The sequence below is a fragment of the Misgurnus anguillicaudatus genome, chromosome 14 (genome assembly GCF_027580225.2).
Source record: "Misgurnus anguillicaudatus chromosome 14, ASM2758022v2, whole genome shotgun sequence".
Classification (NCBI taxonomy): Eukaryota; Metazoa; Chordata; class Actinopteri; order Cypriniformes; family Cobitidae; genus Misgurnus; species Misgurnus anguillicaudatus.
Window position 1 is genome coordinate 3,277,616 of NC_073350.2, and position 13,036 is coordinate 3,290,651.

A 13,036-nucleotide genomic window follows, 5' to 3' on the forward strand; every position below is an offset into this window, starting at 1 on the left:
AGTGGTTAGCAGGAAATAGAGATGTTCACATGCATGAAACATCACAATGTGCGACGCTGGACCTGTCAGTTTTTATCGAATGCAAGTACATAGCTCAGGTTATGAGCATCTATATCAGGAACTTCAAAGTGACACGCAATATTTAAGATTCAGAGTAAATGGCACAGCATAACACACCATATCTGAACAGATCTCTAATGGTTAACACTTCTGTGCATTCGAAAAATGTTGAAATCATTGACTGTTACTCCTGTGTTTACTCTTGCTAATTACAACTTCACAGGCAAAGAGAAAAACTCTAGAAAATGCATCTTCCTTCCATTCACATCCCGTGTCACGAAAGAGCTAATTAACCGCTGTATTTTTCTTTGCATCTCATGCAAAAGCTGACACAAAGCACCACCTCTCTTTTCAATAAGCTGTTATTACCAACCGAGCTGACAGGGACACGGTTTACATCCACCCCTGTTATTAAAGGCAAAACACGGTCAAGCCCCATCAAACAGAAGAGATGGGTGTCAGCGATATAATGCAAGATGTACCGCCTAAATCACAGGGTTTGTTAAGTACAGTGATTAGATAAGCTATGAGAACAAAGTCAATGTAGCAAATTTAATCTAAATACATTAAAATTTTACCATACAGTGGGTTACGCTCACTAATAATCTATTACAACGGATGAAAGATGCAGAAACACAAATGGAAGATGCAGGATTTTCATTTAATGTCTGTTTAACAACCATATTTCCAATGTGTAGGTAGACTGGCATATGGGCAGTGATGTGAATTAGCTATCAAAGGGTTAAAAGATCCACACAAACACTCCTACATACACACAAGCACACATTGGCAGTCTTTCATTATAACCCATCACACCTTTCTATTTTTCCCTTGACCGAGCAAAGCTGGCAATATGCAGTAAAAATAGATTTTCAAATTACTTCCACATTATATGACAGGAGATGTTTTTTGGACAGGAGGAGAAACATGGCACTGTCTGTGACCTTGAAGGAATCTCTGTTCGGTGTCTCACAGTCTGAGGGTTGACCCGACTGAACCCAACTGAGATTAGGTCTGTTGTATTATCATTACGTTTGCCATGCTTTTCAATTCGCAGGTGGCATAGAGAAAAATCAAACATTGTTTCCCCATCGGCGGTGACAGATTTAGCACTGATGCTGTGATATCTAAAAGGAAAGAGTATGAAAGAGTGGGCAACATTCGAATGGGATGAAAGCTCAAAGCACTACAGCTATAATAGCTGCTCCGGAGAACAGAAGCTTCTCCATATTGAGCCTTGCAAAGTACTCGCTGTACCTCTGTTGCGTTTATCTCACGATCATTCAGTTGATGGAGACCACGCATCGAACTGGTCTGTCTGTATGAAGAGGGAAAATTACAGTGCAATCACATGGATTCTTCTAAGAAAGCCCGACAGAGATAGTGGCACCGATGCCTACATACTGTGGAAATGTTGTGGATTTAGTAGGTAGTGGATAGGGCTGCAACAACTAATCAACAAACGATAAGAATCAATAATGTAAACAGTGTTCAATGAATATGGATTAGTTTGGTTTCTGACGTCACTTATTGTACCCACCGCCCCCATCGCAACAGTGTGAGTGGCCAGTTATGAAGTCATTTGCATCTGCACCATACAGCACAAGCTCCTTAAGTCTCGTTTATACAGCATGCAGTACAGAGTAGCGGGAGTTACATGACGATGTAAGAGAGCGTGATGATTGACAAAACAGTGGCCAAGGCAAAGGAACAACGTTTGTTAATAAAAGTTTGATTTAATAAAGGTGTTTAATAAAGGTGACTTTGTTTGTTTGAAGGGGCCTGACTTTATAACTGCGCAGCTCATACTGTTGCAGTGGGGCTGTTGGTAAGTGACATCACAGACCAAACTATTCCATTGTAGCACTAGTTGTGGATTTTGAACACTTAAATAATTTTTTGCTTTGTAATGTCCTCAAACCGTCAGTTTTCATAAGGACATGTTAAGCCAGAACAATTGCGATTGATGCCACAGATTTGCATATGCCACAAAAAGACAGATTACAAGATTGTGTAGTTAACCGCGCGCTTACCTCAATGTTGTCTTCATAATCAGAACTGTCCAGAAGAGTGACTTTGAAGGGAAACATTTTAGAGCGTTTGGAGCCTTTCTGAGGAGATCTGGGGCTCTTTCCCGGCGTCGTCCTTTCTGATGTGTCTTCTGTGTCTTTGTGATCATCATGAGCCTTGTTTTCCTGCCACCAGATCATTGGATAATGTCTCATTATATCATAAATCTTTATCAGAAAACAGAACTTTAACAAAAGTTCTATCAAATCTTGCATGCTTTTTAAAATCTTTACACTTTATTAAAGCTGCTTCTTTATCGCCAACTGTTTAGTGTACATGAGTCTTTTCTGTGAAATTTCATGTTTTATGATTATTAATTATCTTGTCACAAGGGAACCAAATAATGACTTCACTTTTTTGAAAATATGCTCATTTTCCAGCTCCCCCTAGAGTTAAACATCTGAATTTTACCATTTTGGAATCCATTCAGTCGATTTCCGGGTCTGTGGCTACCGCTTTTAGCATAGCTTAGTATAATCCATTGAATCTGATTAGACCATTAGCATCGCGCTGAAAACAGTCCCCTTGGTTACTTTCAATAGCTGGGGACAATTTTCGCGCGCTGGTGATATCATTGCGCCTCCTGCAGCCATGTTACGGCAGCAAAGTCCTTAATTATTAAGTCAGAATTAGATTATAGTTCCTAACCTAGAAAATAGCAACTTTTAATTTTCAGTTGGTCTTAATACACAATGTAACTACAGAAGAGTCAAGTTTTAAATAGGAAAAATATCGAAACTCTTTGGATTTTTTTTAGCGCAATGCTAATGGTCTAATCAGATTCAATGGATTATGCTAAGTGGTACCGCTAGACCTGGAGATCGGCTGAATGGATTCCATAACTCTAGGGAAGCTAGAAAATGAACATATTTTCAAAAAAAGTGGAGTGTCCCTTTAAGTTACAATGACATATTACGCATAGTACTTAACTACTTATTTTTCTTTTTTTACACGAGTTACACAACAAACATTTTTGGACACAAATTATGCACCAACAAAATGTTTTAATCCAAAAAAATGAAATTATATTCAAACTGGAACTGGCAGGGTGAATTAAAGGTGAATTTTCAATTTTTGTAAGGTTTCATTAATTAAAAACACCAAGCACCACATATGATACTGTGAGGAAGTGTGTATTTGTAAGAAGAAAAAGTTGGAAAAAATTATGGCTAACCTACAGCAGCAACTTTGTGCAAAGGTGAAGTTTCTTTGCCGTGTTTATAAAAAAGCCAGGAAACAACCAGGAAATTCACACATGGAAAATATATGTATACAAGTGATCGATCCAAACTCCAAAACACTCTAAGCAAAGAGTGTTCAAACATAAAATATTTAATATGCTGTTGTGCAAATGGAATAGATAACTGGTGGAAATGATAGGCAATTAGCAAGACACCCCCAATAAAGGAGTGGTTCTGCAGGTGTTGACCACAGACCAATTTTCAGTTCCTATGCTTCCTGGCTGATGTTTGGTCACTTTTGATTGCTGGCAGTGCTTTCGCTCTATTGGTAGCATGAGACAGAGTCTACAACCCACACAAATGGCTCAGGTGGTGCAGCTCATCCAGGATGGCACATCAATGTGAGCTGTGGCAAAAAGGTTTGCTGTGTCTGTCAACGTAGTGTCAAGAGCATGGAGGCGCTACCAGGAGACAGGCCAGTACATCAGGAGCATAGAGGAGGCCATAGGAAGGCAACAACCCAGCAGCAGGACCGCTACTTCCACCTTTGTGCAAGGAGGAGCAGGAGGAGCACTGCCAGAGCCCTGAAAAATGACCTCCAGCAGGCCACAAATGTGCATGTGTTTGCTCAAACGGTCAGAAACAGACTCCATGAGGGCCGACGTCCACAGGTGGGGGTTGTGCTTACAGCCCAACACCATGCAGGACGTTTGGCATTTGCCAGATAATAACAAGATTGGCAAATTCTCCATTGGCGCCCTGTGCTCTTCACAGATGAAAGCAGGTTCACACTGAGCATGTGACAGACGTGACAGAGTTTGAAGATGCCGTGGATAACGTTCTGCTGCCTGCAACATCCTCTAGCATGACTGGTTTGGCGGTGGGTCAGTAATGGTGTGGGGTGGCATTTCTTTGAGGGGCCACACAGCCCCCCATGTGCTTGCTAGAGGTAGCCTGACGGCCATTAGGTATGGGGATGAGATCCTCAGACCCCTTGTGAGACCATATGCTGGTGCGGCTGGCCCTGGGTTCCTCCTAACGCTAGACAATGCTAAACCCTATGTGGCTGGAGTGTGTCAGCAGTTCCTGCAAGAGGAAGGCATTGATGCTATGGACTGGCCTGCCCGTTCCCAAGACCTGAATCCAATTGAGCACATCTGGGACAGCATCCACCAACACCATGTTGCACCACAGACTGTCCAGGAGTTAGAGGATGCTTTAGTCCAGGTCTGGGAGGAGATCCCTCAGGAGACCATTCGCCACCTCATCAGGAGCATGCCCAGGTGTTGTAGGGAGGTGATACCGGCACGTGGAGGGCACACACACTACTGAACCTCAATTTGACTTGTTTTAAGGACATTACATCAAAGTTGGATCAGCCTGTAGTGTGGTTTTCCACTTCAATTTTGAGTGTGACTTCAAATCCAGACCTCCTTGGGTTAATACATTTGATTGCCATTGATAATTTTTGTGTGATTTTGTTGTCGACACTTTCAACTATGTAAAGAAAAAAAGTATTTAATAAAATTATTTCATTCATTCAGATCTAGGATGTGTTATTTTAGTGTTCCCTTTATTTTTTTGAGCAGTGTATATCTACAATAAACACAATGGTCTATGTAGAGACATTGAAGGGGAAATGTGGATAAGGTAAATGTGGGTAGATGTGAGGCTTAGTGCTAATCACTTTGTCACATCACCTCCCCCCTCTCCAAACCGCGTACTGCCTTGGTATCTGAACAGTTAGTCAGCCAATACGTCTGGTCTTTCAGGGAGATGTCGTACCTTGAAGGTATATGGCTGGAGGTTCGTGTACCATCTTATCACTTGGGAATTGTGGTCTTTCAATGAGTGGATCTATGTCAGAGCATGATGGTCAGTTTTAAGGTGGAACTCTCTCCCCAGGAGGTAGGAAAGGTTTCTAGGGATTACTTAATTGTGAGACAATCCTTTTTCGATGGTGGAGAATCTGGTCCTTGTGGGTAATAGCTTTCTGCTCAGAAAGACAGTTGGCTTTTCTGAACTTTCAGTTCCCTGGGCCAGTACCGCTCCAATTCCTGTTGTAGAAGCATCTACTTGTACTAAGAAATGTTTTTAACAATCTGTTTGTAATACTGGACTATAGTACATCCTTTCTTTCATGCCAGTACGCCTTAAACAGGTCCAAAGTTGTGATGTACTGAGCCTGTTCTATCCTTTCCAGTAAGTAACCAATCATTGGCATTGGGTAGCCATCAAATTTTGACTGCCCATTCAATTTGCAGAAGTCAATGCAGACACTCTGAGATCCATCCTTCTTTGGGACAATTAAGAGGGTTGCTTTGCTGCTCTATTCACTAATGGAGGGCTCAATCACTTTCATCTTCTCAATTTCCACCTACAAAGAGTCATTCAGGCACCCAGTAAGATTTTTGCCAGGATGATGTAGAGGCTGTAAGGTGGATGTTGTGACAGAACAGCTCTGTCCACTCAGGCCTCTGACGGGACAGGTAAGGGAACCAGCTGAGGACATCTTAGGCGTTCACTCCGCTGATGTACCATCAGATGTTCCAGGTTTATTTGATATTATGTCCCAATCCCCCTTAATTCACCCTATTCAAGTTATTGTCTGTATGAATTGCACTATTTTTAAATAAATTAATAGGTCTTGACAAATACAATTACATCACGTTGTTAAAAAAAACTATGACTATGCAACATGAAACAATACCTGTTTGGCCATTTTGCCATCTGATGCTGACTCTTGCATGTTGACTGTTGCCCCTTTGTGTTGTGATGGCACCTCCGCCTCAAGGCCCGTCTCTGTCTTCATAATATCCTCTCTTTAACTTACTGAAAAAGAAAAAAAATCATGATATTATTAGCAGAGCCAAAACAAAGCAATAGCTAAAGTACAGTGGAATGCTTTTAGCAGGAAGTCCATTTTCAGAGCACTTCTACACTAGAGGTTTTTTATGTTATTTGAAAAGAGCCCTGCAGCTGGAGAGGGCGTAAAATCGAACTTGAGTTTGGATCAATCAACTGAACAAACTATAAAACAGCCTTCGGCTGCAGTCCTCTACCAAACATCACAGCTTCTATCCACATTTTAATCTGCATTGAAAGACTACTTAACATAAGTTATTGTACTACATTTCTTATTGCAGATGCAGAAAGAAAATATGAGGCCTACAAAACAGTAAAGCCCCCAGTGCTGTTCTGGTCCTATATGAGCATTCTTTTATCTGCTCTCATCCATTTAGATTTAAAGACCCAAACTGACTGTTGTATAATGTTGCATAATGTATAAAGTAAATGTCACGCACTTGTTTTTAAAGGACATCCCTCATATATACCACACTGCAAACACGCTCCCATAGATGTGTTTGGGATACGGAAACCTCCAATTATACAAAATAAAGGTCACGCTTAAATAGTCATGCCCGAAGGCCTCCATAGACATCTTTAATATAACCATGCTCTCCTCAGGGAGACGTCAGTCAGTTTCATTGAGCGACATTGCCTAATCCAATCACATCCCTGTCAGTGCCCTCTCAAAACAAATCACATCAACCTAATGTGCCCTAAACCCGCAGTACACAGTGTTACACCTGTCTCAACACAAAGCAGCTTTCCTCACAGCGGTTTTATAGTGTATTGCCTCAAGTGTTTGTATTAGGCTTACAAAGATAGTAAACAACAGTTTGTACCAAAAGAACATGAAAGTATTTCATTCCAGATCTTGGAGAAACAAAGCAGGGTTTAAACTACTACATGGGAATATTGCTGAATACAAATGTTCACAATTGTAATTTGTTGTTTCAGTGGCTCTCAAGGCAAAATGTTAAATCCTCCCTTATTTGTAAGTCACTTTGGATAACAGCATCAGCAAAATGAAAACATGTAAATGCTGAAACCTTGCCATTTTGTAGCCATAGACATTACCCTAGGCAAAGTCCGAAACATCATGCATATTGGGTGGAAACGACAAGCACTTTCTCGGTCTGGCAAGCTGCAGTATGGCAAAGGTCACAATGACATATTTGGGTTGCAAGAAACTCATCTGAAAAAAAGATGTTACTACATGATTTGCTAGGTTAAATTGCATAAATCATTAAAAGATTTTCTTAAGCACTATTCGGACGGGATTAGTTTTCCAAACAACGTTTGAGTTTTAACGTGTCCCTCAGGACGTCTGTGATTTTATGTACCGATTCGGACGGGATTAAAATGATGCAGGCTATTCCAGAGATGGGAGTGTCTGTTTTACGCATTTGGGCGTTGCAGAAAAGCACATGCTCTGGATACGCGTTTGTAATGTTTAATATTTTGCTTTAAATGTAAAATTATGACAGAACAGGTAATTTATTAATTTAATTTTAACAAATCAAAATAGAATATACAAATCCTATTAACGTAACGTTAGCCAACATGTTTTATATAAGTGGCTGCTTATAATAAACCCAAAGAAATGAAGAAATAATGATTAATAACATTTTATTTTCTTTATTAATTAACATTACCATTCCGGAGTTGAAAAACTTTGAACAGAGTTTCTTATAACGTTAATGATATTACATTGGCCAGTCTTAACAGTGTTTGATATTCAGCTCGTCTTGATTTAATTATTTTATTTTGCCGAATGCGAAAAAACATCATATCTGAATGAATGGGACTCAGGAAATACAATATACGCGCAGTAAGACCTTGCGGCAGATCACGTTGGCCAAAACACGAAATGAACCGCGTTTTCAAAAGATATTGCGGGCAAACACAGACATTTGCATCCGGACGGGATTAAATTTCTCAGAGGACCTCTGAGTTTGCGAAAAATAGTAGGTAAATTGCTCTGGAATTCTTACGGAGGTCGTCAGAGAAAAACACAGACATGGCCGATTCGGACGGGATTAAAAACACAGAGGACCTCTGAGAAGCACAATTTTCTCAGAGGTCCCCCTGTAAAACTAATCCGGTCTGAATAGGGCTTTAGTATGCTTTGAAACACATAGAAGCAGTATTTCTTTTGTATACCAACACTGCTATGCCATTATTCAAAAAAGCTTTTCCACTCTACTATTGTTTGACCCATGATGTTTATCTGGCATGTGTACAAGGTCAACATTTAAATAACGTAACAATAAGATATCCTTTATGAACCTGTGGGTAGATCTTTCCTAGACTAAGCTGCAATGTAGATCAGGCCTAAAGTCAAACTTCTAGCTACGTCAGACTAGCACTATACAAAAACAAGAGAGGGAGAGGAGGCACTGGAGAGAAGAAATGAGTGAAATAAAATCTTCTGGCTCCCAGACACCAATATACATCAGCTCTAGGAAAGAGCATTTCATTACTGAGCAGTGTCTTAGAATACCTCAGTGAAAACACTTACAGATAATAAATGGCGTACTCGGCAGGAGATGAGGACAATTTGAGATCTTGGGAATAGTTCACATCGACTCGATAATCATTGCCACATGCGAGCTTCACACTATGCTTGTGTCAAAAGCGTACAACACAAAGTTCAGAGTGATTAAATATTTACTTAAAATGAACATTCTGTTACCATGCTATGTCTCGCTGTGCCGCAACCACATTTCATAAGCTTTGAGGCTGTACGTTACATGACTTCACAGGTCAGACGTGCGAGAGTGTGTCAAGCAAACACAACGCTGCCAATTTACAGCCCTCTCTTTCGCAGATTGTTACTGGACCTCCTGACTGACAAACTTTAATGACTTTAGATTAATTACCAAATTAACATGGATGGTGAAGGGGGACAGCAAGCAATTCACTTTCTGTCACACCCTATTACACAACGCCTTCAGCAGAGGATAGGTGGTCGAAGAGCCAAAAAAGTTTATAAACAAGCATGCAACATCACATTCCAACCATCAACATGCGTTTCTGAGGTTTTGATTTGTACTGTCAAAATAAACTCTTTTAACTGATTCATGGAAATAAATCTGATCAATTTGACCCATTTATTACTTGATTGTAGTTCTTCACACATGGATTTGTATGGATTCTTTTTTATAGTGGATGGATATGCATTCTGTAACTTCAAAAACTCACAATTCAATGTCATAACAAAGCTAAGAAGAGCCAGGAAATTAATTAATATAAATCTGATTATGTTCACCTGAAAAATATAAGTCATAGGCAAATAATTTTTTCTGAACTATTCCTTGAATGACCAAAACTAAAATTGTATGAATATCATCACAAATTTCACAAATGTATTGTTTATCAGCAGCAGAATCATTGGAGCTATACAGTGAATAGTTTATATATCATCTAGGCCTAAAATATGGCAGTTAAATGTTTTGAACTTGCATTGTCACAAGAAAAATAAGAAGAAGAAGAAAAGGAGGGGTACCCTTAGTACCGAGATTCAGTTGCCATGGAAACAGATTTGATCACTTTTTTATCTACCAAGCAACGTCTGACAAAGCTTTCCACAAAAAAGGAGAAAGATGTGCGGCTAGAGAGAAAGAAAAACAAGCACAAGGGGAAAAGAGATCAGGAAAACACGAACAAAACCAAGCAGACAGAGGAAAAATTCAACACAACAGGGACAGCACAAGTGGAGTGTAAAAGCCGATCTACAAAGCTGAACGATTCCTGCACGTTGCATTGCTCTATGGATTCACACAGGCTCGTCTAGACAGGCCGGTTCAAAACCTAGGCAAAGACACCAAACTCATGTCCTTCATGGACAGCAGGGTCCATCGACCTGCTATAGTCCAATTTCTTCTCCTCTTTCATCTCAGACCCCAGAGGGAAACGGTTTGCCAGAGGCACAGCCATCTGTAGATGAGTAGCATTTACCACAGCAGTTAGTGCCCTTTTATTTTTTAATCCTTCTGAAAATCATTCCTGCCAACCAAATGTTATCTTTTGCCAAAATCGACACCCCAGAAATACTGGGCATTCAAATACCTCTAACCCGTTTAATAGGGCTGTAGGTGGGTTCAGTCAAAGCTAATAACATTTGAATGCAGATAACAAAGCTCATTATGAAAGGATATAGTCAGTGCCTGTACTGCCTTTGTTTTACGGTAAATTGCTGTATTGTTTAAGAAATTGCCTAAAGTCGTTTTGGAGGCAAATTATGAAATACATTCAAAGTGGCTAACAAGGGTTTGTGTTCGACAAATACTGAAAAGGAATTCAAGTGTACATCCCACTGCAAAATCACACACAGTTCTGTATGAAAGGATATTGTAGACAGAAATGAAGAGAATACATCAAGGTTATTTCCAAAACAGAATCTTCACAACAAAATCTGACAAAAGGCGATCGTGCACCATTCGGGACAGAGCTATTTATCAGATGTTTGCACACAAATATGACACTTAAAATAAAGCATGCTGCTTTAGAGATAATGTGCTTTTTATCTCCTTAATGTAATTATGTTGGGACCGACCCTAGAGAGATAATGCGGCAGACAGGAGCAGCTGATTTCAAGATGTCACCTCCACTGAGACCTAGTGCCTGTTCACCCACTGTGACTGAGGCACGGACTGACAGTCGCCGCGTTAGCCGGACAAAGCTCTGTGCTGCTGCCACACATCATAACAATCCACAGGAGCTGAACGCTGACAGATCTCTCCAGAGACTGCTCGAAAGTCTCACTGGGACTTTTCCTCTGGTGCAGAGAGACACCTTGGCTATTTCACGTTGTTTCGATTGTCTGGTCTAAACCTGTTTCCTTTTTTTTTTTTCAAAGTCTCACAGGGATTTTTCCGTTGGTGTAGAGAGACATCTTGGCTATTTCACATTGTTTCGACTGTCTGGTCTAAACCGGTTTCTTTTTTTGTATTTAGTTTTCATTAATAATAAAATAAGTTATATGCTGGAAACAGGTCAAAATATCTGCCAGTTTCGTAAGAAAAATAAACTTAATTCAAGTTTCAACTAATTTAATAAACTTATTTTTGTTATTTTTACTTGTTTTAAGCACAAACTTACAGAGCCCCTAAGGGGACATGGAGCAAAAATTAAATAAAGTTTAGTTTCACGTGCGCACGTGAAACTAAACTTAAAAACAATTTGCACATGAAGGTTTCGCGTGAGCACATGAAAGTTTCATGTGAGCATATAAACTAAAATTTAGATGTATTTTACTCCAATGTCACCTTAGGGGCTCGGTACAAACTTACTTGATTTTCTTTTTTTTCTGAGGAAAACAAGACCTAATCTTATGGGTCATTTTGTGTTTATTGTGTAAATGTATCACTATTTAATATTTTTTCAGATGTTAACGCTGGAAATCAGGATAAAAAACTAAGAAAGATGTTTTTTGTTTTTTGAAGTGTTTAAGTACACACCAATCAGCCATAACATTATGACCAACTGTCTAATATTGTGTTGGTCCCCCTTCTGCCACAAAACAGCCCTAATCCATCGAGGCACGGACTCCACCAGACCTTTCTATCAGAACCAGCATTCACTTTTTCAGCAATTTCAGCTACGGAACCGGAATCCGGCTAGCCTTTGCTCCCCACATGCATCAATTAGCCTTGGCCGCCCATGACCATGTCACCGGTTCACCGCTTTTCTTTCCTTGGACCACTTTGGATAGGTACTGACCACTGCAGACCGGGAAAACCTCACAAGAGCTGAAGTTTTGGAGATGCTCGTCTAGCCATCACAATTTGGCCCTTGTCAAAGTCGTTTAGATCCTTACGCTTGCACATTTTTCCTGCTTATAACACATCAACTTCGAGGACAAACACTTGTGTTGTTGACACTTAAACTAGAGCTTGCTGCTTTACAGATGATATTACCTGTGTGGTGAGATACTGAATCTGAAACCGCTGAATAAATCAATGCTGGTTCTGATAGAATGGTCTAGTGGAGTCCATGCCTCGACGGGTCAGGGCTGTTTTGGTTGCAAAAGGGGCACCTACACAATTTTAGGCAGGTGGTCATAATGTTATGGCTGATCAGTGTTTGTCTCTTTGGATTAAAAACATGACAGAGAAGATCCTGCCACTATGATATTCTGAATATCCTCAGGTCTCATATCAAAGACCTATTCGCTTAGTAATGTAGTAGCAAACAGCTTCCCAGCAAGCTGCATAAATCACGTACAGGCCTAGAGACAGATTAAAGAAAATTGTGCCATATTGAATTTATTTGGTTTGCGACCAGCTGCATTTTGTTTTCTTTGTATTTTTTTGTGTTGCATTTTTTGTAACATTATTGTAGCATTCATGCTAGAAACAGCAACACCAAAAACTAAAGATCATGAGATGAACAGTTAACTGAAACTACACCATGAAGAATCTTCAACACAAATTCATGCATCACAGCTAATGGATACTGACAGAATCATCAGAGCTTTATACCCTCAGGGCTCAACACATACCTAACAATCGTCAGCTAACACATTCCTCATATGTTTCACCTGAGGACACAGACACAGCAGCCTGATTTCTCTCCACCATACACTCTTAAAATGGTCAAAATATGTACCCCCACTGTCACTGGGGCAGTACCCTTTAAAATGCTCCTAATATGTACCATTGACCGTGAACAGGTATGTATACATTTGGTACCAATACAGTATGTGTACCTTTGAGGAGCTATTATTAAATCTTTAGGTCTGAAGCTCTACCCTTTGAGAGCTGCAGCTGAGGTACATATTTTGACTATTTCTGACAGCATATACAATCCTTACAATTGAATACACTCAATAATCATGACAGGCAAAAATTACATACTAGTTATTTTTGGCTAGA

General features: G+C 40.0%; 1 protein-coding gene across 11 annotated transcripts in view; it reads right to left on the reverse strand.

The window, feature by feature from the left end:
- Nucleotides 1-13,036, reverse strand: part of LOC129427325 (band 4.1-like protein 1) — a 126,401-nt gene that overhangs the window by 52,875 nt on the left and 60,490 nt on the right. For all 11 annotated transcript variants that reach the window (XM_073875736.1, XM_073875742.1, XM_073875741.1 and 8 more), the window contains exons 2-3: nucleotides 6,022-6,143; nucleotides 2,094-2,255 (exon numbers count right to left, since the gene is read on the reverse strand). In XM_073875736.1, coding sequence (XP_073731837.1) covers nucleotides 2,094-2,255; nucleotides 6,022-6,123 — 264 coding nt within the window. In that variant the 5' untranslated portion in view covers nucleotides 6,124-6,143. The remainder of the gene's footprint in view (nucleotides 1-2,093; nucleotides 2,256-6,021; nucleotides 6,144-13,036) is intronic.